This window comes from Mytilus californianus, unplaced genomic scaffold, assembly GCF_021869535.1.
Source record: "Mytilus californianus isolate M0D057914Y unplaced genomic scaffold, xbMytCali1.0.p SCAF_10, whole genome shotgun sequence".
NCBI classification, from domain to species: Eukaryota; Metazoa; Mollusca; class Bivalvia; order Mytilida; family Mytilidae; genus Mytilus; species Mytilus californianus.
This window is the reverse complement of record NW_026262582.1, coordinates 26,403,979-26,427,103: the sequence shown is the minus strand read 5'-3', so window position 1 is coordinate 26,427,103 and position 23,125 is coordinate 26,403,979. Positions and strand designations below refer to the sequence as shown.

Below are 23,125 nucleotides of genomic sequence, written 5' to 3'. Positions count from 1 at the left end.
TTCCTTAATGCCACGTGCTTAGCAAGGAACCAACAAATAGATATAAGAAGATGTGGTATGAGTGCCAATGAGACAACTCTCCATCCAAGTCAAGATTTATAAAAGTGAACCAATATAGGTACAAATTTTAATGTCCGTGGCCGGAGTTCGAACCCACGACTTCCAACACTCGAGGCGAACATGCTACTACGGGGCCATCGAAGCGGTCTTGATTAGAAAGACAAAATTCAGACAAAATCAGATAAGAATAGTTGTTTCATAATCTAATGAGTTACATAAATAATGATATACATTGTAAATAAAAATCCATATATAACGCTATTATCGGAATTATCAGTCATACTAAGAAATTGAAACATTTGTAATTCACAGTAAAACATATTTATAGATTGGGTTTTTGGTCGTTTACCAGAAAAACAATGTCATTTAAACTTAAAATTATGGTTAAATTTGTCAATCGCCCATACAAATCTCATTATCACGGTAGTTAAAGTGTCCGTCGGAGATCGTGTTTTTTCGTGTGAATCGGTCCACTTTTCCGAATAAAGATAAGGTTTTTCGAGTGATATTACATGCGATCAGAACAATTAACTGCTATTTCCCGTATATATTATTTATATTCATGACTGTTAATCTTATTCTGAATACTAAACATGGTTTGAGAACAAACGAAGCACGATTTCCTTGTAATTAACTGGCAATTCAGTGATTTACATTGTCGTGTTTTTTTGAGAGCAATATTTAAAACGGCCGGATGTTTAAACAAATGGTCCTGGTTTTTCAAAGAAAATGCGAATAAGAAATAAAGGAATTCTTGGGCATGAAAACTAACTTTTCTAGTTTGTAACTGTAATTTAGCGAAGGTCAATATTGTGTATTCCTAATAAGTAACAAAACATATTAATGTATTGATCAATTTTAACCCTTTTCAATTTAATGATAATTTTTCTGATCAGAAATCATTTTGTCATAACCTTGCAGTATCAATATATATTAGAAATTACCGGATTCTTTGTAAAACTGTCTTTAGAACCGTGAACACGGGACTCATAATCTTTTTGAATATCCTTTAATGCTTCAATATTTTTACAGTAAATGATAGTCTATGATTTATAGACATTACGGTGTCGAAACCTAGAGTTTTAAAAATATAGTTAAGAAAAAAATAGTGACAAAAGTTATAAATTCAGTTAAATGCAATATACCACAAATACTCTTTTAAGAGAGGCCTTAGACCCCACCCCTAACAAAAATTAAAAGTAAAATACACTTAATCCACCACTGTACCAACTCCTATTGACAAAAATTTTGGAATTGCATGGAATATATAATAAACAATGAAAACAAATCTATAAGCTTTAATATGATCTTTTTGAAATAATAATAAGAAAAATGTGTATACAATAGCGTACACCTCGAGTATTTAATTCATGTCTTTCGCAGAGTTCCGTAGATATACATTGGTAATTGTAATGTCTAGATAGAAATCCGTTAAGCACTGCTAACTGATGGAAAGGTAGCTATCATGGTGTGTTATTGCTATATGACCAAGTATAACATACGCTTGATAATACTACTTATCACAGAAATAGCATTTGAAAATTGTTCTTGTTTTCCATTCATAGAACGATAAAACAAATTATCATCAAGACAAATAGTAAATGAAACATCTAGGATGTATTGTCTGTTTAAAAAATACACATACCTGCTTTACTCACACAATGTACGTACGTCTCAATCCAACATTGTACTGCTTGATACTTTAGTCTGAAAAGTATGATTTATTTATCAGTTGTAACTGGCTTTGAACTAGTAATAACGAGTACTCTTATATCGATACAATAAATCTACTGTTTTTATGTCAGTTGGTTTGTCTGTGCTCCGTACCGATCTATTGAGTAATACCATTTGTAACTGATTTTTTACAGTTTTCTTATTTTGTGCTGTAACACCACTGTCCAAAGTTAAGGGAGGGTTGAGGGCTTACACACATGTTTAACCCCGCCACAATCTTTATATGCCTGTTTTAAATCAAGGGCCTGTAATTCAATGGTTGTAGTTGGTTCAAGTCCGTTATATTTGTTTTTTTTTTTGTTCTTTGTATTATATAACTTAGGTCATTAGTTTTCTCTTTTTAATTGTTTCAATTTTTTCATGTTGGGGTCTGTTAGAGTTGACTATAAGGTATAGGGTTTTCTCATTATTGAAGGCTGTATGGTGATATACTTTAATCTTCGTCATTTGAACTGTTGGAGATAGTTGTCTCATTGGAATTCATACCACATTTCCTTTTCTTTATATATATATATGTCAGTGCTCACATAATTATAATTACAATACGAATATTTACGGTATGATATCTATATTTGGTTGAATCGATATCGATATACGTATGTTTGAATCGATACAACATGTGTACCTGGGCGTTGACTTGTTCGATAGTCCCACCATTTTACATGGGAGTGGACATGTTTGGTCTATCTAAATACCAATGCCGGTGTCCATACAATTTATAAGATGTAGCAAACAATAATATATACAAAAATACGATGCTTTAACATTTAAAGCCATTGAAGTTTTCTTTAATCACTCAAAAACCCGGACTGCTCTCGAAAACACAGACATATAAAAATGAATTTATTCCAAAAATGTCCTTCTCAATGCAATAAGATACTTTATAAAGTGTCTGTATATCTGAGGATATATAGATACCAAATATACATTTCCTTTGACATTTGCATTGGGACTTGTATAATAAATAACTTTTTTCTATGTTTTGGAATAAAAGCAGTGTAAAGCTAAATTAAACTTTAAGAACACAAAATAATGTAGGGGTGATGATTTCTTTTCGTCGACAATACAAACGTACCTTGTCTGATCTTGCATATTAAGTTTCAGCATTTATTTCACGTCTTACAAAAGAAGAAGTATGTTTGTTTACATTTTTGATCATATTCAGTCGAATAAACGTATTCACACTACAAAAAACCCGATCAAATCACTCGAAAAAGCACGATTCTAGCAGGACAGTATACCTACTGTGATACTGCTTTTATTGTTATGTATATCTAACTTTCACTTTATAGCAAATTGTTCAATTGTTAAATTCAACTGTAACGTAGAACATATAACTGCTGTCAAATTGGGTATAACCAAATGTCACCCATTGTTACCTAGCTTGAAATAGCACTCAAGAAAAAAAAAAAAAACAGAAACAAAAAAACAAAACAATTCTATTTTTATTTTACAGCCGCTCTTAGTCTAATATGTTTTGTGTTCGATCTTGGCAATCAGAACCAAAAACCAAACACTATCACTGCTTTTAGTTTGAATATTTATGCTCAATTCATTTGAACGTTTTATTACTTGTGACTCTTTCTCGTGTAATCAATTTATTTCTTTACATACTCTCGAGGATGCTATGGCTAAACTATCTTTGTTTAAGGACATTACACAAATTATGTGTATACTGACGTTTGTCGTTATTCTGTTATATATAAAACATTGGTATAAGGTTACTTTACATATATATTTGCATATGTATTCATCCATTGATAGACTACCTTTATATTTATAAATTTTAAACTTGGCCATTGTTGCTTGCTAAAACATCATATATGGGTGATGATTTTCCAATTAATAAAGGTATTTGATAAAAGATCACATTGTTATGCATATCTTATTTTGACACGTTGAAGCATATATAAATAAAATTCGAGACCGATTAAACGTCCAATAGTTTAAACAGCTCCTTAATCATGTAGAATATACTCGGAATTGTTGACATAATTCAGCTGAATATATGGGTATGATACTTTTGAGTTAACCAAAACTTTCACTGTATCCTTTTTTTTTTTTGAATTTATATTGATATGGTATAAACGACTTGCTCACATATATTGAATAAGATGTAAGATTTTTTGGCAAATCTAATATAAAGTTTTTAAATGTTATAATAACCGCAAATATTTGTATAAAAACAAACCAATAGCAGTTATCTTTGAATCTAACGGAAACATATTAAGATGATTTCTTCTGGTCTTGGCAAAACGTGAATCAGGTTTTGACGAAAGATGCATAAAATCTATTTCTTGCATGTCTAGTTTAGAATTTGATGCAATTGATAAAACCTGAAGAATCACAATCCAATCCAAATAGCATCACATTTTACTCTAAAGAAAAAGACTCATTCCATTGATGTTTTTGTATTGACCAAGTTTTAATAAAACTGAACCATATAAATTAATTCACGTGAATTAACATGTAAAATGGGTCACTTGGTAGTTACACAAATACTTTTCAACAACACCTTAATATAGTCTTCACATTGTCTCTAAATGGGCAACATGAAAGGCAGGATATTATCAATACCAATGGACGACCGAATATGAAGAATAGAAACAAACATTGTATATTGTAATAGGTCACTTGCTTTAATAAATTGCCTGGTTAGTATTTTTAAGGATACACTTGGCGGTAATTCTAATTTAATCCTGAAAGTAAAAATAATACCTAGGTGTTCTTTGTGAACGAAATAATATAAAACAGTGAATAATACGAAAGTTTAGTAGAAGTAGAAATATGTGACTACAGCCATTGAAAAGTGTATAATTCCCCAAAAAAGGTTATGGAGTAATAGTGTATGGTGCAATGATGAGTGGGGTATAATGCATGATGAATAGTGTATGGTTTATAAGGAATGTTGTAAGTTTTCATATCTAAGTTCATTCTATAAAAGATGTATTAAACTGGTAATTCCCTCAAACATTTTACAATATGAAGTTTGTATGATATGTGTGTAATCTTTGAATAATGCGAAGATTAAAATGGAAATGGGGACAGGGAAATTATGTTTGGTGTATATTGGTGTATGGTGTAACAATGTACGATGCATTGTGCAATGTTGTATATGGACTGTATTATATAAGCTTTTACGATCTATTTATTTTAAATTTCCTTTGCAATGTCTTTTATAGTTGATGCTATTTTTATGGACCTTGAACGTAAATAGAACTTTATTTTGATGTTCAACGCAATGATGCTTATCTTAACGATATGGTTGTTGCCTTGGTTGATAGCAGGTTTGTATAGTAATATACAGGAACAGGAAAACCTAAGTTTATACATTACGCTTATAACATACCTCTACATAGGCTAGTGTGTTGAGTGATTTGACGAAATAAACAATGCCTTTTGTAAATGACAGTTCTAAGTAATAAATTTGCAGAAGATTTAAATAAAAGATACAAGGCAAAAATGTTTCTTTGGTAAAGCATTTTCTTTCTTTACAATACACACACTAAATTATAATGCCTTGTTAAAAAAACAACTAGTAAGTCCACTGGAACTTGCTAAATGACACCTTAAACATATAGTACACCGATTCCCAGTTGCAAAGGAAAACACATGTCGGAGGGAATGTTTTATTTTGAGACACTTTGAAATTACAATAAGTATACATATAGTAACTTTACGTCTCATCACTGACATTGTAAATACAAATTGAAAAAAAAAAAATCAATGTTTTTTTTCTTTTTCTAAAGGCAGTAGGATGCATTTGATCTACTAATGGCAGTGAGATACAAATGATCATATATCGTTATTGTTACTGAAATTAGTATTATTTGTTGAATGAACAATATCATGGCACAATAATGTTGCTATTAAGTTGCACATGTGAAGGAGAATTAACGTAGTGAAAAAATACTATTACCTGCCATGCAGTTGTATATACAATTATATTGTTAGTATTTTGCAGTAACATACCCAACTTATAAGCACTTAAAATTAACACAACTCAAAGGTGATACTATAGTACACAATTTCTGCTTGCTTTCAGAGTCTTTTGAAGCAGGATTGCTATGAGCAAGGAATACATTATCGTACCAAACGTTAATAAGAGTTCCACTCTATTTTAAAGTAAGGTACATAAGTTTTATCATTCCTGGGCACAGTTACTTTCTGCTTTCACGAGGTTGATCAATCGATAGTGCTCTGTTAAGTTTTTTGCCCATTTTAGTTTCTTATGTTTTTCTTATCATTTAGCCATGGTGTTGTCTGTATGTCTTCAAATTTTGTCGTGTGATTACCGTTTGGCATGTTCCATCTTTCTAACCTAGATCAACTTAATGAAAATAGTGAACTTTCAAGCAAATGTTAAGATCCCTACCCCATTTAAAATGGAAGTAGCTTATTTAATAAGCCATGCAGCTCTTGTATCCATTATTAACACAATTTCTACCTCTAGACATTTTTTTTTTCTATTCGATTGTATTGTTTTGTTGCTGTTTTATGGACTTCATACCCTAATCTGTCTATTCAACCTAACGAGGACTGGGCGAAATTTCGCTTGTTCTAAACCTAAAATCAGCAAAAAGAGAAAACAAACCATAGATATTTTAAAATAAGTTTGTACTACGCTCTTTAATAATAAGCATTCAACAAACATGTTATGTACCTACAATTGATTTTATAATCAATATTTAGTCATTGTAGTTAAATTTTACTTTAGTGTAAAAAAAGTGTATATCACAACTACATTTTTGGGGAATGGGTCTTCAATTAACTAAATCATGTAGATAGTTACATGAACCTTATTTGTTTTGATATAACATTTCAAAGAAATTATTAACATAAAGTTTAAGTTGGTGAGCTAATTACCGTCAATTATTGTATTGTACTGTTGTATAAGTCACTTTGTTTCCTATTCAAATCATCATCACTGGGAGTCGGTTGACAACTAAATTTTAACTTACAACATAGAAAACTAAAGACGGAGGAACACCAACCTCTTCAAAACCCGGGGTGATCTCAAATGCTGCGGAAAGGTAGCAAATAATGCTCCACATGTGGCACCCGTCGTGTTGTTCATGTAAGGACGAACTTGATGATAAGTCTATTCGGGAGGTCACATTCATGCAATAGTGGACAAAATAATGGTACCGACATTTGGAACATATCTGTCGTCATTTGTGTTCTATCACAATTTCTTTGATACAAGGTTGTTGCTTACAAGGGTTACGCTTCTGCATCAACGATATCTAGCGGTAAAGACTAAAAGTTGAAAATCTTCTGGAGTTTTTTCAGAACTTTTCCATCGTATTTGATAATATACTGTATTGCCCTGTGGGTGTCTTTTCGCTCTTTCTTCAGTTTCTGTATCGATGATATCTAGCGGTAGAGTTAAATATCTTCTGAGGTTTTTTTCAGCACTTTGTTATCTTTCTGTTGGACAAGATATTATTTTGACTCATGGCTGTTTTTCGCCCTTCGTACAGTGTCACATTTGTCGTAGTTGCAGCCCAAACCTTCTTTCTATTTCAAACTTGTAAACAAATGCGGCTTATCACTGGGATTTCATTTGCAATGACATCCTGATACTTTTTTAGCAATTATATGATAAGTAAATATCGGTGTATGAACCAGTCCTCAGTGGGGAGCCACTAATTAAGTGGATGTCGTTGGTCGCTGTCTATTATATTTTTATTTGATTGTTATGTACGCAAACCAGGTTATTGGTTTTCTCCTTGTCAGTTGGAGGCCTGTTACTACACGTATGGGTTTTCTCATTGCTGAAGCCATCCTGTGACTTATTGGTGCTTACATCCACACCATTTACTCTCTGGTGGATATTTTTCTTAATGGCAATCATACCAAATCTTTTTTTAATGGCAGGAGTTAAGTATAAATAAAATCATTCTATCTACAGAAATATGTTATAGATAAACATACTGTGAATGTACTTACCTACTTTTGATGACTGTATCTTCAAATCAGATGGCCTATAGACTTTTATGTTGGTTGGTTTTTTTTTGCAGGAAATATCAAATGGACTTTACAAGGAAATCCGGCAATATTTGGGACTAATATTCATTTGATTTGTCATTTGCCGATGGATGCATGTTGCAACGATTATAGAAAATGGAATGCTGGGAACCAGTACAATCTTATAATAATAAATGGCTTGTCGTACAATTCATCAAAATATATAGAAGAATTAAAAGAAAAAGACAAAGTTTCTGTTTTGACAATACTTTCTTTTAGCGAAGAGGACATAGGTATACCATATGAATGTGTGTACGGTTTCCAAAAGTATCGATCTGTACTTGAACTGTCGGAAGATATATTTGAATGTATGTAGTTAACAAATTATTAATTTAGTTTACCGAAGCTCTATCATAGGATGATTGTAATACACCAAAGAATGCTGAATTTAATTTAATGTAAAGCACTAGCTAAATTAAAAGTGTTAAAGGTATACCAAATGTCATTCATGTCAAGCCATGTATTCTTTCAGTTTGGTACTTAAATGTTGTACAAAAAAAGCTAAAATGCCAGATATATACCTTATCAATTCCACATAATTTGAAATTAATGCTGTTGTTAAAGAATGCATACATATTATTTTTATTGTTAATTTAGGTGAATATTAGTTTTTATTATGTTTTCATATATTTTACATTCGCGGTGTTTAATTGACTTGTTCTTTCTCTTTTATTGATCCTTTTTATAAACTTCCAGTTCATCCTACAGAAAAACTACCGGTAATACCAACAGTGAGAGGATACAATTTAAGCTTTGATATTCAGTTCATAAAGGTGTTTCCAATACCTTTCTGTCAAGCGGTATTAGGAGTAAGTTTTCACTTGTCAAATTGAAATACAAATAAGTCAACAATGTGCTCCATACGACTAAAAGATCTGGCTAATCAACAACGCAATTTTGATAAATAGAAATACTCGGGTTGTTATCTATGTGTATAAAGATAGTTTATATTGTTTCAATATGACAGTTCTTAAGTTTTGTATCTATTCATAGAGGTACGCTACAATCTTTAAAGGTTAGAATGCTAAAAAAGACAAAACAAAATTAAACTGTATTTATATATAATATGACACTTTTAATGCATATTTTTACATAACTGACTTTTATACATCCATAGTAAAAAAAAATACTTGATGCATATCACAATGTTCTGATTACTTACTTCTTCCTTACTTTATATTTAAAATGCATTGCTGACTTCTTTTAGTATTTCGATACCAATGTGTGTTCGAACTTTAAACTTTTCACCGAATATATTTAATCATCTGTGCTCTGGATTCGACTTAAAGAGAAATAGCGCTTTATTAATTTCCTGCGTCCGAAGAGCTTTTCTGGATTTGCATTCACTAGGAACGTTCACGTCTAAACATTTTAAAACTTCAGCATGTATACATAAGACTTAAACACATGAAGATCTAAAGGACCCAAAGTGACCTAAAAAAATATTAGTTGTCAAATTCATCTAAGTTCAACTTTGCCTGTATTAGTTGGAACCCTAATATCTTAATCAATTCCTAAGTTATCAACGGAAAATCGAAGAAAAGTTTGTAAAAAGTCGTGTAAGTACCGAAGCACTTACTACTTAGTTGATGATAATCTCGGGGACAAATTGCATACAGATGTTTGTCTTGTTTGTTATTTGTACCTTTGCCATGGTATTGTTAGTCTTTCTTCGACTGATAATTTTGAATTGCCCACTTGATATCTCCTTAGTAGTAATATTTGATTTAATATCAGTAAACTACCTTTTTATGTTAAAAACATGTATTGTATGATATTCGATCTTTTGTCGATTCTTATTACTGTGAACAGAACAAGCTGTCACGTTTGAAATAAATACTGATTTTACGATGCTCGTGAACAGAAATATTGAATAGTTATATTAATAAAATGATATGTAGGGTATACGTCATCAAGATCGCAAACCAACAACATAAAAAGACATAAGTAGGTCAACGTATGATCTTTCAAAATAGACAACTGTTTGGATAATATGTCGAGTCGTAAATCTCCCTGTGTCCATGTAATATAATGTGAATAAATTTATGTTTAGGCTTTCCTTTGGGACAAATCATATTCAAACAATATTTAACACGAAAGCTTTTCATTAGAAATAGCCAGTATTACAAATGTTTATATAGGTTAAAAGTCTTTTTCCCAGTTTATACTTTCCTTCCATAAAGCATGGTCATCTTCATTCTAAATATATTCAGTAAATTATATTTACCAGATTGTATATGAAATTATTCAAATATTTGCTCTTTTCCAGATGCAAAACGTATCATCTTTTTTATTTGTTAATGTAAAGAGAAATGATTTATTTTACGAGTTATCTCTGAAATTTAAATACTCAAGTTCGGGTACGACATGTAAAGATTCACTAACGGTCGTGTGTACAGTAGGAAAAACAGTATTTACAGTGGTTAATTACAAAGCTTGCCATTCGCCTGATGGTAAGTCCAATTAAAAGATGATGATGCTGACATGACCGAATTTGGTTATCAGGCATGTTGACGGTCAAACTATGGGAAAATCCAATTACTGTTTTAAGAGGATATAAGCCGTAAAGGCTTATAATAACATACAATTACCATGTACATCATTTTAATGTCAACCTTTAAACTACGATTTCAACCCTATTTTTATAAGACTAAGTCCGTTTCCACATTTCAAAAACAAATTTAGACGTTTCAAGGTTTTGATATATATTAATTTGATATTTACTTCATTAACTACAAATCGCAAACAGTAATTCGATTCATCAAACGTACACATTCTAAAGACATTTTTACCTTGTTAGATTGATTGAAAACATTTTTTACAGCGAGGTAGCAAGAGCAATACACTGGAAACTGATCAAAAATTGGATCATAAACAGCTTCAAAGGGGAATGTGCTAATTTTTTCATAAATTAAATCTTCTTGAATGCAAAACCCGAGGAACCAATTAGGGCGACAGTAGTTAACCAATGTGCAAACATTATTTATCGATTAGGAAGAGACAAATCCAGGTAACATACAAAATCAGAGGTTATACGAATGAACTCAAAAATAATCGAGACCGGGTGAGTCAACAGGTTAATCGTATCCTGTTTTGTATGCATCATCCTCCATGCGAATTTGATTGCATTCAAAATGTCTCGATCGGGAAAAAGACACAATGGGCAAAATCACAGATCAGGCTACTATACTGATATCTAAAGATATACGACCTCGAAAATATGTCGCTATTTCGTTTACACACAGACATACCGTATCAATTACTCATCTCATGATTGTTAACGTAAAACTTATGTAGTGTCGATTTCGGTCATTTTTCCTCATAACTTTCTGAGCTGTATGTGTGTAAAGAGCGCATAAATAGTGTGAACATGCACGAGCATAACGTCATACCTGTTATTGGTAAAAGCAAAACAATTGATCGTATGGTATACTCCTGCTGAGCAATGGAAAATTGACAATAGGAAAGTTGGAATCAACACGTGTGTCATAGATTCTAAATTGAAGTCGTTCATCTGTGTCATTATCGAGGAAAACAATTGATATCATGTAGGTTCAAACGTACTTGTTTACTAGTAATAGTAATAGTAAGCATTTTCAGCAATATTCATGTTAATTATATTATGAGACTGTTGATTGAATAGTTGATAGAAAGTAACGAACGAAAATTGCTTATATGTTGTCTTTCTGATGTGCCCCTAACATCATTTTAAATGAGAATTGAATGAGATACGAGGTACAATGTACACAATAATGATTTCATGCCTTAACGACTCAGGAAAGTGACCACAGAGTCTCAACATTGACAAATGACTACATCACATGTTGAGAAAACAATGTGTTTACTTTATACTTACAGCTAAAGATATAAGTTGGATGGCTTTAGATGTGATTTTAAATGTTGTAGCAGTGGCTATGATATTCGTAGCCATATACTTTGTGTGGATAGGTATGTCAATTATGTGTTTATTTCACGAATAAAGTTTAAATAACTTTCTTACTAATTTGTGCATACGGATAATAAATAAGGTATACAAATGGCTATTCGCAAAAACGTTAAATTAGAGAATCTTTATCATTTAATCATTAAGTTCTTTTTTGGAAAATATATATTTAAAATAGATACTAAAATTTAAGAGTCATTTTGTCTCATACAATATTAAAAGTTTTCACGACAAAAATTAGATGTAAAAACAAGGTAATCTTTATTAAAAACAGTTTCAAAACTTGAAATGGACAGAAGCATAGTACATATACATGATACATGCTGAATCGCTAGCTTTGTTTTGATATTTCCTGTACAATTGCACACATTTTGTTCTCATGGTCTTGTATTTTTTTGTCAATTTCCAGCTACAAGAAATCGACCCGGAGGTATTCTGGAGCAGCTGAGAGAAGACAACGAGGTACTACAGACTTTAGCGTCTTGAAGACAGAATAATATAAACAAATGTGCATCTTTTTTTATCCTACTTTTTTCTGTTATTGCCCGAATTAATTCTCGAATAAAATGTTGGTTTAACTAATGAATTCACATCATCAAACCATGAATTAGTTCAACGCATAAGTCCTAGATATTTGTTGTTCGATTTTGGATGTAGTTAGTTATACGGCCTTCATCTACAAAATCGTCTTCACTGCTACTTCTTTCACTGCAAATATTACTGTCATCCCCTATGCTGCTGTTATTGGATTGTAATACTGTTCTTGCTGACACGTCAACATCGGCATAGCGTATTCTGTCTTCTAACCCGAATATTTGCACTTCATGTGTTGATGAGGACGGTTAAAAAATTACATCAGCATAGTTAAGTTGGTTTTCCTTAAAGACAAAATTCATGTTAAAAGGTTTTTTGTTTTTATTTCATCCTACAAATTGATCAATTGTGCTATTTATAACTTTTTGACATACTGCATACATATCATGTCATGTTTACAGTAGCAATCCTGTGATTATCTTATAATAACATAAGCAACTCGACGGGTGCCACATGTGGAGCAGGATCTGCTTACCCTTCCGGAGCACCTGAGATCACCCCCATTTTTTGGTGGGGTTCGTGTTGCTTAGTCTTTAGTTTTCTATGTTGTGTCATCTGTACTATTATTTGTCTGTTTGTCTTTTTATTTTTGGCCATGACGTTGTCAGTTTGTTTTCGATCTATGAGTTTGACTGTCCCTCTGGTATCTTTCGTCCCTCTTTTATACATGTATCATTAAAATGAAAAAATAGGCATAAACAATTTATGAATTTTGAAGAAAAATCTATGATTTGAAATTGGAGATTTTAAGACAAATTTAAGACAAATTTAAGAACATTTTACGCCGATTTTATGTGCTATTTAACCAAATTAATGTTCACCTCTTTTGAAAGAATTTTTTGAAGAATTCATAGATTTTGAAACAATTTTGCATACAACTTCGGATCTTTCAACTATACCTGAATATCGAAAACAATGGAGCATTTATCTGATTAGTAATATTTCAGAAAATGAAAGAGAAAAATGCACTATAATTTTCGATTTTTAGGTACAGTTCTTCGAACCAAAGTGGTAGCCACAATTTAATCAAAATCTGTGACATTTGACCCCAAGTCAAAATATAATAAAGTATCTTCTGGTTTGTTGAGTTACTTTCCCACAGTTAATTGTATTGATATAATATACATGGTGAATTCTGTTTTTTTTTTCGAACGTTAAAATTTTACGGACGCCATCACGAGTTGGCTGTCCATTTGTTATGAAATATCTCTTTTTACAGTTGACCACAATCCAGTTCTTGATCCATCAAATGTGACCTACCAAATTATAATTACCATTTAATACTAACATTAGAATCACGATGGTGTCACATGTGGAACAGATTCTGCCTACCCTTCTGTTATACCTGAAATCACTCCCGGTGATAAGATTTGTGTTAATTGCTTAGTCATTAGTTTTCTATGTTGTGTTTTGTGTACTATTGTTGGTCTTTCGTTTTTTGTCATGGCCTTTTCCGTTTGTTTGCGACTTGATAAGTACTGGTCTAGAATAGGTCAGGTCGTTTTCAAACTAAGGGAAATCTAATTCAAACTTTTAAGTATGGTCTTAATTTGGGTAGAGTAATGATCAGTACAGTCACGTAAAGTTAAGCTTAGGGTCAGGTTATATCCAGTAAAATTCAGACGTATTATGAATTATCGAGTAAGAATCAGTACAGTCGAATAAAATACTGCAAACTTTTACTGGTTTGTAGTGATTAACAAAAGCTATTACATGCAGACCATTACCATTGCAGCTGTGATTTCCTGATTGTTGTAAAGCCTTGCATTAGTGACTGAAAAATGTAAAAATCACCATCACAATAATAAATCCTAAGAAATACTTAAATGTAACAGTACATCATAGTCACGATAGTGTATTGATGCTGCTGATTATAACGAATTAGGAATAATATGCATAAATTTACACACCAAGCAGACACATTTTAATTGTTACAGAACGTGACAAAGTTTTTAGTAAAAATGAATCAAATATTATCATGATTAATAGTAATTAACTATATTATTGTTATCAACCTCAGCTTGGTAAGTTTATTAGAACTTTTAAACAAGGCTTTGATTGCGCAGCTCAGAAAACTTCCAGAATTACAAACTCATATAAAATTGTATCAATGAAGAACTTTTTATTTGAATGATCTCTTTAACTCTCCTATATAAACAAAATGTACACAGCTGAAAGTTTATTTTCTAATCTACATTGCTTCTATCTGTCAAAGAGCTATCATCCACCAATTCATCTTGGTGTGTCTGTGAAACGCTCATTCCACGGTCCTGGACAGAATGATATAACCTATTTTCAACTGATTCTGATTGCCCTGAAATGATTCAAATTATAATAAGAATGTCTCTTTCGTGATCACTTTGTTTGAACTTATCAATCATGAGGTCAATTTTGATATACATTTTGTACTAGAGATCAAAACTATGCAGCAAACATACAACAAAAACATCTAAAAGTTAATAATCAAACTTTATCATCTTGATTTCAACAATGAAAACATTTATCTCTGAAAACTATAAAGTGCTCTAGAAACTTATCAGTAGGGAAACAACTGCATACAGATGACAACGACAGTTACTGTCCGTTAACTTTTTCTGTAATTACATACACGGAAAGCAAACATATCCGGATGATAATCGTTAGAGAACAAAATTACATGTCCGAACCGTTTGACGTAAAAGACTATACTTGCTTTTGCTTTTGTTGTATAATTGTTATTATTGTAATTGTTTGGGTGTTTTGTCTTTACTTTTGTTGATATTTTGTTCTTGTGATTATTGGTTATATATCCCGAAATGACAAATATGAAACAATTCAAACGAAAAAACTAACGGCCTAATGTATAACAAAACAATTCACGAAAAACAAATATTACAGACATGCACCAAAGACAACCCAATTCAATTACTGGCTATTGACTTGGGACAGGAATATACAAAAGGTTGCAAGGTTAACATGTTTTTGAGAGATCAACGCTGCCATAACCTTGGACAATGGTGTAACAGCACAACATAAGAGCAAATTGTAAAGATCAGTTGCAATTGGCTAAACACATAAGATCGATACGAAGCAAATAATCATCTAACATAAAAACAAATGACACATTTCACGCACTAAGGAGTTACTGAAAGTGAGTTCAAAGTCAATTACTACAACTAATAAACGAATTATGTTCACTCAGACTAAAGTATCAATCCTGTATATTATAAGACATCTTCTATTACTTCAGTCTCCTCTTCGACAGATCTACAAAATAAAAAAAAAATATTTAGATATTCATAAAATATCTAATTACAATTATCTTACGTTCGTAATGTACTTAGTACTTATTTTTGTATACATAATCTTCATTGTATTATATATGCTAATCCAATTTAAAATACAGTTTAGTTTACACGATTTGGTAATGAGATATATCTAAATTAAACATAGACACAATGATAATTTAATTTGTATATTGTTTCATTCAGGTAAGACAATATTTCGCATATAAACCTTATGATCTTTCAGATGAAATCGTAACGTTACAATATGATTAACACCAAGATAGTATTTGTGATTCAAGTATTAAAACATTTGAAGACTGTGAAAAACATAAATACTAACTAGGAGTATTATATAGATAAATCATTAAATTGATAAAAATGCTGATTTCTAAATAACGGGTGAAAATATATAGAAATCTGCTTACTCGTTCCTGATGTTGTCTTTCGCGATAACTACAATAGAAATATCCTACTTGATCGAAAATTAACAAACAAGCGGCATTTGTAATATGAATTAAAATAAATATGAGAAATCTTTATCTTTTGTTCTGTTTTTGAAAGAAAATACAAGACTATAATTAATATACAAAGCAATCAACTATATAGATTCCACATAAATATATTCATAATCTAATTGATAATTATAATAAAATTAACAAATTAATCACTAGACGTAGTATACATGGTATATGTTCCCAATATTTCTACTTACAAACACATTTAAGTAACACTGGTACAAGTAGCAATGTCAAGATAACTGTCGTTACAATAATTGCAGTCAGTATAGTTGTTCGTTTTGAATCATTTCTTGACGCTGGAAAACATGTGTTGCTTCTAAAATTATTATTTCATAAAATACTTGTACAGATGTCAAGCGTCAACAATAAGCACACATAGATATATATATACATATATACATTTTTATTTTATTGAGGATTTATTGGTTGTTTGTTTTCTGTTTAACGCCATTTTAACCACTATTGGCTTTATCGTGGAGGTCGTTTTTTATTGGTTGAGGGAGCAAGAGTGCCCGGAGAAAACATCAGACCAGCAGAAAAAACTGACAATCCAAGTCATAAAGATTAGAGTCGAACGCACCTATATTATTGTCAAATCAACCTATTATGTCTGTTTGAGTGGCTTGCCAAATTTTGTCAATATAACGGACCTATAAACAACTTTCATACAAGTGGGAGGTTTAGCTAGCTATTAAACCAGGTTGAACCCGCCATTTGTTTTCGGAAAATGACCATACCAAGTCAGGAATATTTTTTTCACTTTTGATGGATTTTCCCTTTTTGAAATGGCCTTGAAATTCGGTATTTTTTTTAAACTTTTCTACTAGGTGCGGGGTTCAAACTCATAACCTTAGTGTTGACATGTCAATGATAAAGTAGCTGTAATCCTTGATCACTCAGAAAGTGCCCCTCCAAACTGATATGTCTGTTCATCAAAGAACATGTTTATTTGTTGTAGCCATATTCTCGTTCAAGTCAATAGTTTACAATATATAACATATCAACTCTTTACGACAGGTGCAACTACTCAACTAATAGAACAGGTTTTGTTGACTCTTATGGAGTACACCTGTTCATTTCGGTGTTTTTGGAATTTCTGTTTTTCAATACTTAGTTTTCAGTGCTGTAATATTTTTTTAATTGTACTTCTAGTCATTGGATTTCCTAATGACCATTGCGTTGCTGTTTATTTTTCCTCGACTTATCAATTTGGAGTATCATCTTGTTTGAATAATAGCAAACGAAAATTCAGATATCCGATACTTTGATGACAATCAATTTGATTTGTTGTACATTATCAGTGTTTACACTTATTAACTTATTCAAAGTGATTATAATCAGATTCAATCGGTACAAATATGGCATATTCCGATTACAGTGAAAGTAGTCTGCTAGTGATGGATGTTAACAGAATGTTGCAAGTGAATACAACCTAATAATCAAATAAAAAAAAACAAAAAAAAAACCATTATTTATTATATTGCCTTTGTGACTGAAAGAAATTTTGTAAACATTTGACATAAGTTTGAAATCATAGAAATTTAGAAATATCAAAAACAAAAAACGAAAAACGAAAGTGTTTTCGGTGCGTGTATATTTGCGTCCATTCGTTTTTCGTTTTGAAATATCAAAAAAAAAAAAAACGAAAAACGAAAGTGTTTTCATTTTCGTTTTTTGATTTCTCAAAAACTAAAATGAAAAACAAAAGTGTTTTCTTTTTTCGTTTTTTATTTCTCAAAAACCAAACGGAACACGAAAGTGTTTTCATTTTTCGCAAAATCAAAATCAAAAGTGTTTTCGTTTTTGATTTCACTAAACAAGAAAAACATCTACATTTGTATTCAATTTTTGTATTTTGTTCTATCTAATTCTCGTTTTACGTTGTACAATGTTTTCCTTACTTTTTACATAGCCATCGGAACCCCGGTGTATTAAAAATTATCTACTTAATGTAGACAGAATAGACCGCCTAACTTATGATTTGAAATAAGGTATTTAATGAATCAAAGACTTTCAAATTTTCTTGTTTTTATCTATAATAAAATGTAAAATTACTATATTAAAATATTAAATGAATCACAAATTTAAATAATACAATGAAATATTATATAGAGATGGTAAAAATTAAACGATTGATTACAACATCACATTAACAAGGGAAGTTACTACTTATTTGATGAAAACTAGTCCTGCACAGCGTTTATCAGATCAATAGTATTTAAATCGGAGATAATGTATAATGATTAGAGAAAAATGGCCTAAAACATTAAAGTATACAGAAATGAAGGACCCAAATCCAGACCATTATACTAGTTGCCTATACCAACTTTTTCTGTCTCCAGTAGATTGTTATTGGTAATCATACGTTTTCTTTTTCTTTTTATGACTATCAATCAAGACGTGAGCTTCAATAATTTGCCAGCACATAGTTACTTAACTTCTTTTGCTCCTGGTGACGAAATGGGAAAATTTCATTAATTAATTGCGTCCAAAACACTTTTCTGGTTTTATCTTTATCAGGAGGGTTGGGCGGGGGAAAACAATCGTACATTTCACCTGTTGGTACTGTAGCTTCACTCTCCTTTCATTTTCTTGTGCCTGTTTTTTTTTTTTTCATTTACACCAGGTTAGACTTTTCATTTTTCAAAACCTGTCTATCCAACCACTACTCCTTCGTGCAAAATAATATAATTCTATTAATGGTGACTCCTTTATGGTTAACAATAATTGAAAAAAAACCATATATGGCATACAGCTACCGACGACAACAACAGAATTAAAGGCTCCTGACTTCAAACAGGCCAATATAGTGATACTCCCCAACTCAGAAAATTAAAAGGGTGAAAAATACTCAACAACTAGAGTGGTGGACTTCTGATATAAATAGCGCTAGACACCAAAGAGATTATTTTCATAGAATTGGGGATATATATAATTATAAAATTTGGCGTAATAAGGTTACATTTTTAGTAGAACAGGCAAAGAAAAATTATTTCAAAAATGATATCTCAAATTGTAAAGATAGTAAAACTATCTGGAAGTATGTCAAAAGTCTTAATCCCAAAACATTACATAATAATATCACGCATTTGGAATATAAAAATAGTGTATTTCAAAATGATGTTGATATAGCAAATACATTTAATGTGCATTTCACAAATATTGCTGAAGGTATAGTTGATAACAAATTATGTAATAATGATGAAGGTCCAAGTTTCGATGTACTCAACAAATTTGTGAAATCAAAGTTACAAAGGGGTAGTGAAAAATTCATTATACCAGAAATGAGTATTTTAGATGTAAAAATGTATTTAAAAAAACTTGACAAGTCTAAAGCAACTGGTTTAGATGATGTTAGACCAAATATTTTGAGTATGTGCAGCGATGTCATTGCACCAGCTTTAACATATTTATTTAATCTAAGCATCAAATGTGGTAAATTTCCAAGTATTTTTAAAACTGCAAGAGTTTGCCCAATTTTTAAAAGTGGCGATGCTTGTAATCCTGATAATTATAGACCAATAGCAGTTTTGCCTTGTCTCTCCAAAATCATAGAACGACATATAGCTGATAGTTTGTATATATATTTAAATAGTAATGACCTTCTTAATACTACACAGTCAGGTTTCAGACCTAAACATTCGTGCACAACTGCACTTACTAAATTAGTAGATGAATGGTTAGCAAATATAGATAATGGAGAAATAAACGGAGTTATTTTGGGGTCCGTTTTAAATTTGGTCCACATGAAGGTCCAAAGGGTCCAAAATTAAACTTTGCTTGATTTTAACAAATAAAATAGATTATTAGGGTTCTTTGCTTTGATGAATCTAACCGTGTATTTAGATTTTTGATTTTAGGCCCGGTTTTCAAATTGGTCCACAATAAGGTCCAAAGCGTTCATAATCAATTTTAGTTTGATTTTAACAAAAATTAAATTCAAGGGGTCTTTTAATTGCTTAATCTACGCGTGTGTTTGTATGTTGAATATTGGATCATGATAGATAAATATCCAATTTCATTTTTTACAGCGAATGACCGTGAGGGCATTCCGGTGTTATGTTACCACAGACATTTCTATCCACGTGACTTGCGTTTTTTGACTGATAACCGCAAGTATTTCGTATAATTACGCGGATATCATCGAGTGCAAAATAACACTCTTTATCGCTTGTTATATATTAATTTCATCAATAAATATTCATGAAAATAATTTTAAGAACATAGATAAATGATATGAAAATGTTTTGTCGTGAGAAATATATATAACAATAGCAAATCAAGAATACCGAAAATTTGTGTTAACGCATGCGGAAGAATATCTCAAGAACGTTTTGCAACACACGCGGGAAAATATGAATGCCTACTCAAATCCAATCTATTAGAAAAACGAATTATTACAGAAAAGTGTCAACTGTGCACTTGCACTGCACTATCATTAGAATAGTAGAATATAAATGACATACAAATGGATGAAAATTATATAAAACTGTTATACAAATATTAATATAATATATAACACCAAACCAGAGTATACTGATAACAAATTATTATATCACTACAATATAATAGTTATTACGGTGAAGTTGAATTTCCTGTCATTTATTTATCATCCACACACGAACTTGTCTCAGAAAAAAAATATAGCTATGTACCTTAACCTAACTTTCATGTTTAGAGATGTGTTTTTTTTTCTGAGACAAGTGCTTGTGACCATCTCCAGAACTTGCGGTCATCCGATGTTCAGTACTTCAGTACTTTGATTTAAGTTCTTATGCCACATTCATTCTGTGTCAGAAACCTATGATATGTCAAATATTTAATCACAATTAAAATTCAGAGTTGTATTGCACAATTAATAGAAAGTATAAGAAGATTCACAGTTAAAAATAGATACCGCATTTAATTTTAATCTTATAGAAGAAATTATGTATAAATGTAGTTTGAAATTTTCTATTCAATAATAGATCTTTTTAATTAAAGATAAGTTTTATGGATTTTTTTTAAGATATTGTATCAATTATGAATGATATTTTGTGAATTGTTTTTTTTTTTTTTTTTTTTTTTTCATTTCTTTTGTAAATATTTCTAAGAACTTGGTGGTAGGTTTGTTTTTATTCTAAATAAATTAATTTTCAGAATGCTATATATATATATATACATGTATATTTTTTTATATTCTTTTTTATGAAGCTAACCCCTTGACAAACTTAGCTGTTGTTGTCCATTGATAACTACTAGTAGATCAAATTCTTGGTACTGAATCTAACCTTATACAAATGTATTTAGATTTTGGATATTGGACCACATTTTGTACGTGCCTGTCTCAAGTCAGAAGCCTGTAGTACAGTGGTTGTCGTTTGTTCTTGTCTGTCATATTTGTTTTTCGTTAGTTGTTTTGTTTAAAATTAGGCCGTTAGTTTTCTCAACCGAATTATTTCATGTTTTTGATGTTGTGGCCTTTTGTAGCCTATTATACGGTATGGTGTTTTTCTCATTTTTGAAGGCCTAACGGTTACCTTTCATTGCTTACATCAACTTTATTTGAACCTTGGTGGATAGTTGTCTCATTGTCAATTATACTTCATCTCCTTATTTTATAAAAGTCCAATTTCAAATTTTTCTGGTCTTACGCCACCTTTATTCTGTGTCAGAAACATATGCTGTGTCAAATATTTAATCAGAATCCAAATTCAGAGCTGTGTCAAGCTTGAATTGAGTGTCCATACTTGTCCCAACTGTTCATGGTTCGACATCTGCGGTCGTATCATTCTGCGCCCCGTTGAGCATTTTAAAAAGCCAATACGTGCAGAATATCCACTGTCATGTAGCTGAATAGGATTATTTTTACGTTAAATGAAAAGACTTTAAACTAAATTTCATCTGTAATGATAATCGCACACGTAAACTCTTTTCCTCTATTTTAAATTAACTTATATAATCGCATTTACTCTCATCAACTAAATCTTAGTTGATCTGCACTGATTTTTAAACCTGTTCGAGATACATATTAAGCTAAAACGAGGTCCATATTCGCTTCCGTATATATTTGCTGTCACAATGTTCTTAACACGTATCTATTGTACAAAAAGAACGCATTAAATAATTGTAAATAATTTTATAAAAGGAAGACTAATAGCCAATTTACCCCTGTATTTTATTCACACCATGGCCATTTTTAGCTCACCTGGCCCAATGGGCCAAGTGAGCTTTCTCATCACTTGGCGTCCGTTGTCGTCGTCGTCCGTCGTCCGTCGTTGTCCGTTTACCTTTTCAAAAATCGTCTCCTCTTAAACTACTTGGACAAATTTAAACTAACTTGGCCACAATCATTGTTGGGGTATCTAGTTTGACAAATGTGTCCGAAGACTAAAATAGAACGTTGGGTAAAAATGCAAGTTTTGTCTATTATTTCGAAAACCGTTATGAATAGAAAAAATCTGACATGAGCAAAAATGTTCAGAATGTTGAGCTCTGTTGTCCATACATGTCAAAATTGTCAGACGACTTCTTATAGGAGTTATTGCCCTTTAATGACAAAGTTTTCCATTTTCTTTTCATTTTTGCATATTATCTTGAAAACTATAATAGATACAGAGAAACATTGAAATGCAAAAATGATCCTCAAGACAAGTTCTAAAAATAATTTCAATTGTCGAAATCGTCAGCCGACTCATTATAAGAATTATTGCCCTTGGATGATGATTTTTACCATTTTTTTGCGTTTTTGCCATACAAATGTGTATCTTAAAAATTATAATAGATAGATAGAAACTTAATTAAGCAAAAATGACCGATAATGCAAGATCAACTAACAAGTCACTTTCGTATCCTCTTTTGTCTTTTGAGCAAAACCTAGAGAAGATAGAGAAAAACTAAGCAGACTAAATGATCAGCAATACAAGACCAACAAGCCAGAAATTTTTGTCATGAATTTTATTCTCGTCTTCTATGTTGGAGAGTGTACTTTGTTGAATATG

At 31.2% G+C, this 23,125-nt stretch overlaps 1 protein-coding gene across 2 annotated transcripts; it reads left to right on the top strand.

The window, feature by feature from the left end:
- Nucleotides 1-3,695: 3,695 nt before the first annotated feature.
- LOC127717858 (uncharacterized) lies at nt 3,696-12,345 on the top strand. Of its 2 annotated transcripts, XM_052223713.1 has the most exons (7): nt 3,696-3,806; nt 4,977-5,081; nt 7,818-8,132; nt 8,521-8,633; nt 10,094-10,277; nt 11,683-11,772; nt 12,177-12,345. In XM_052223713.1, exons 2-7 carry the CDS (start codon nt 5,024-5,026, stop codon nt 12,251-12,253), a joined length of 837 nt encoding a protein of 278 aa, XP_052079673.1. In that variant the 5' UTR covers nt 3,696-3,806; nt 4,977-5,023; the 3' UTR covers nt 12,254-12,345. The 2 variants fall into 2 exon arrangements, with proteins under 2 accessions (XP_052079673.1, XP_052079674.1); XM_052223714.1 differs by lacking the exon at nt 4,977-5,081 and having other exon boundaries at nt 3,698-3,806.
- Nucleotides 12,346-23,125: the final 10,780 nt, after the last annotated feature.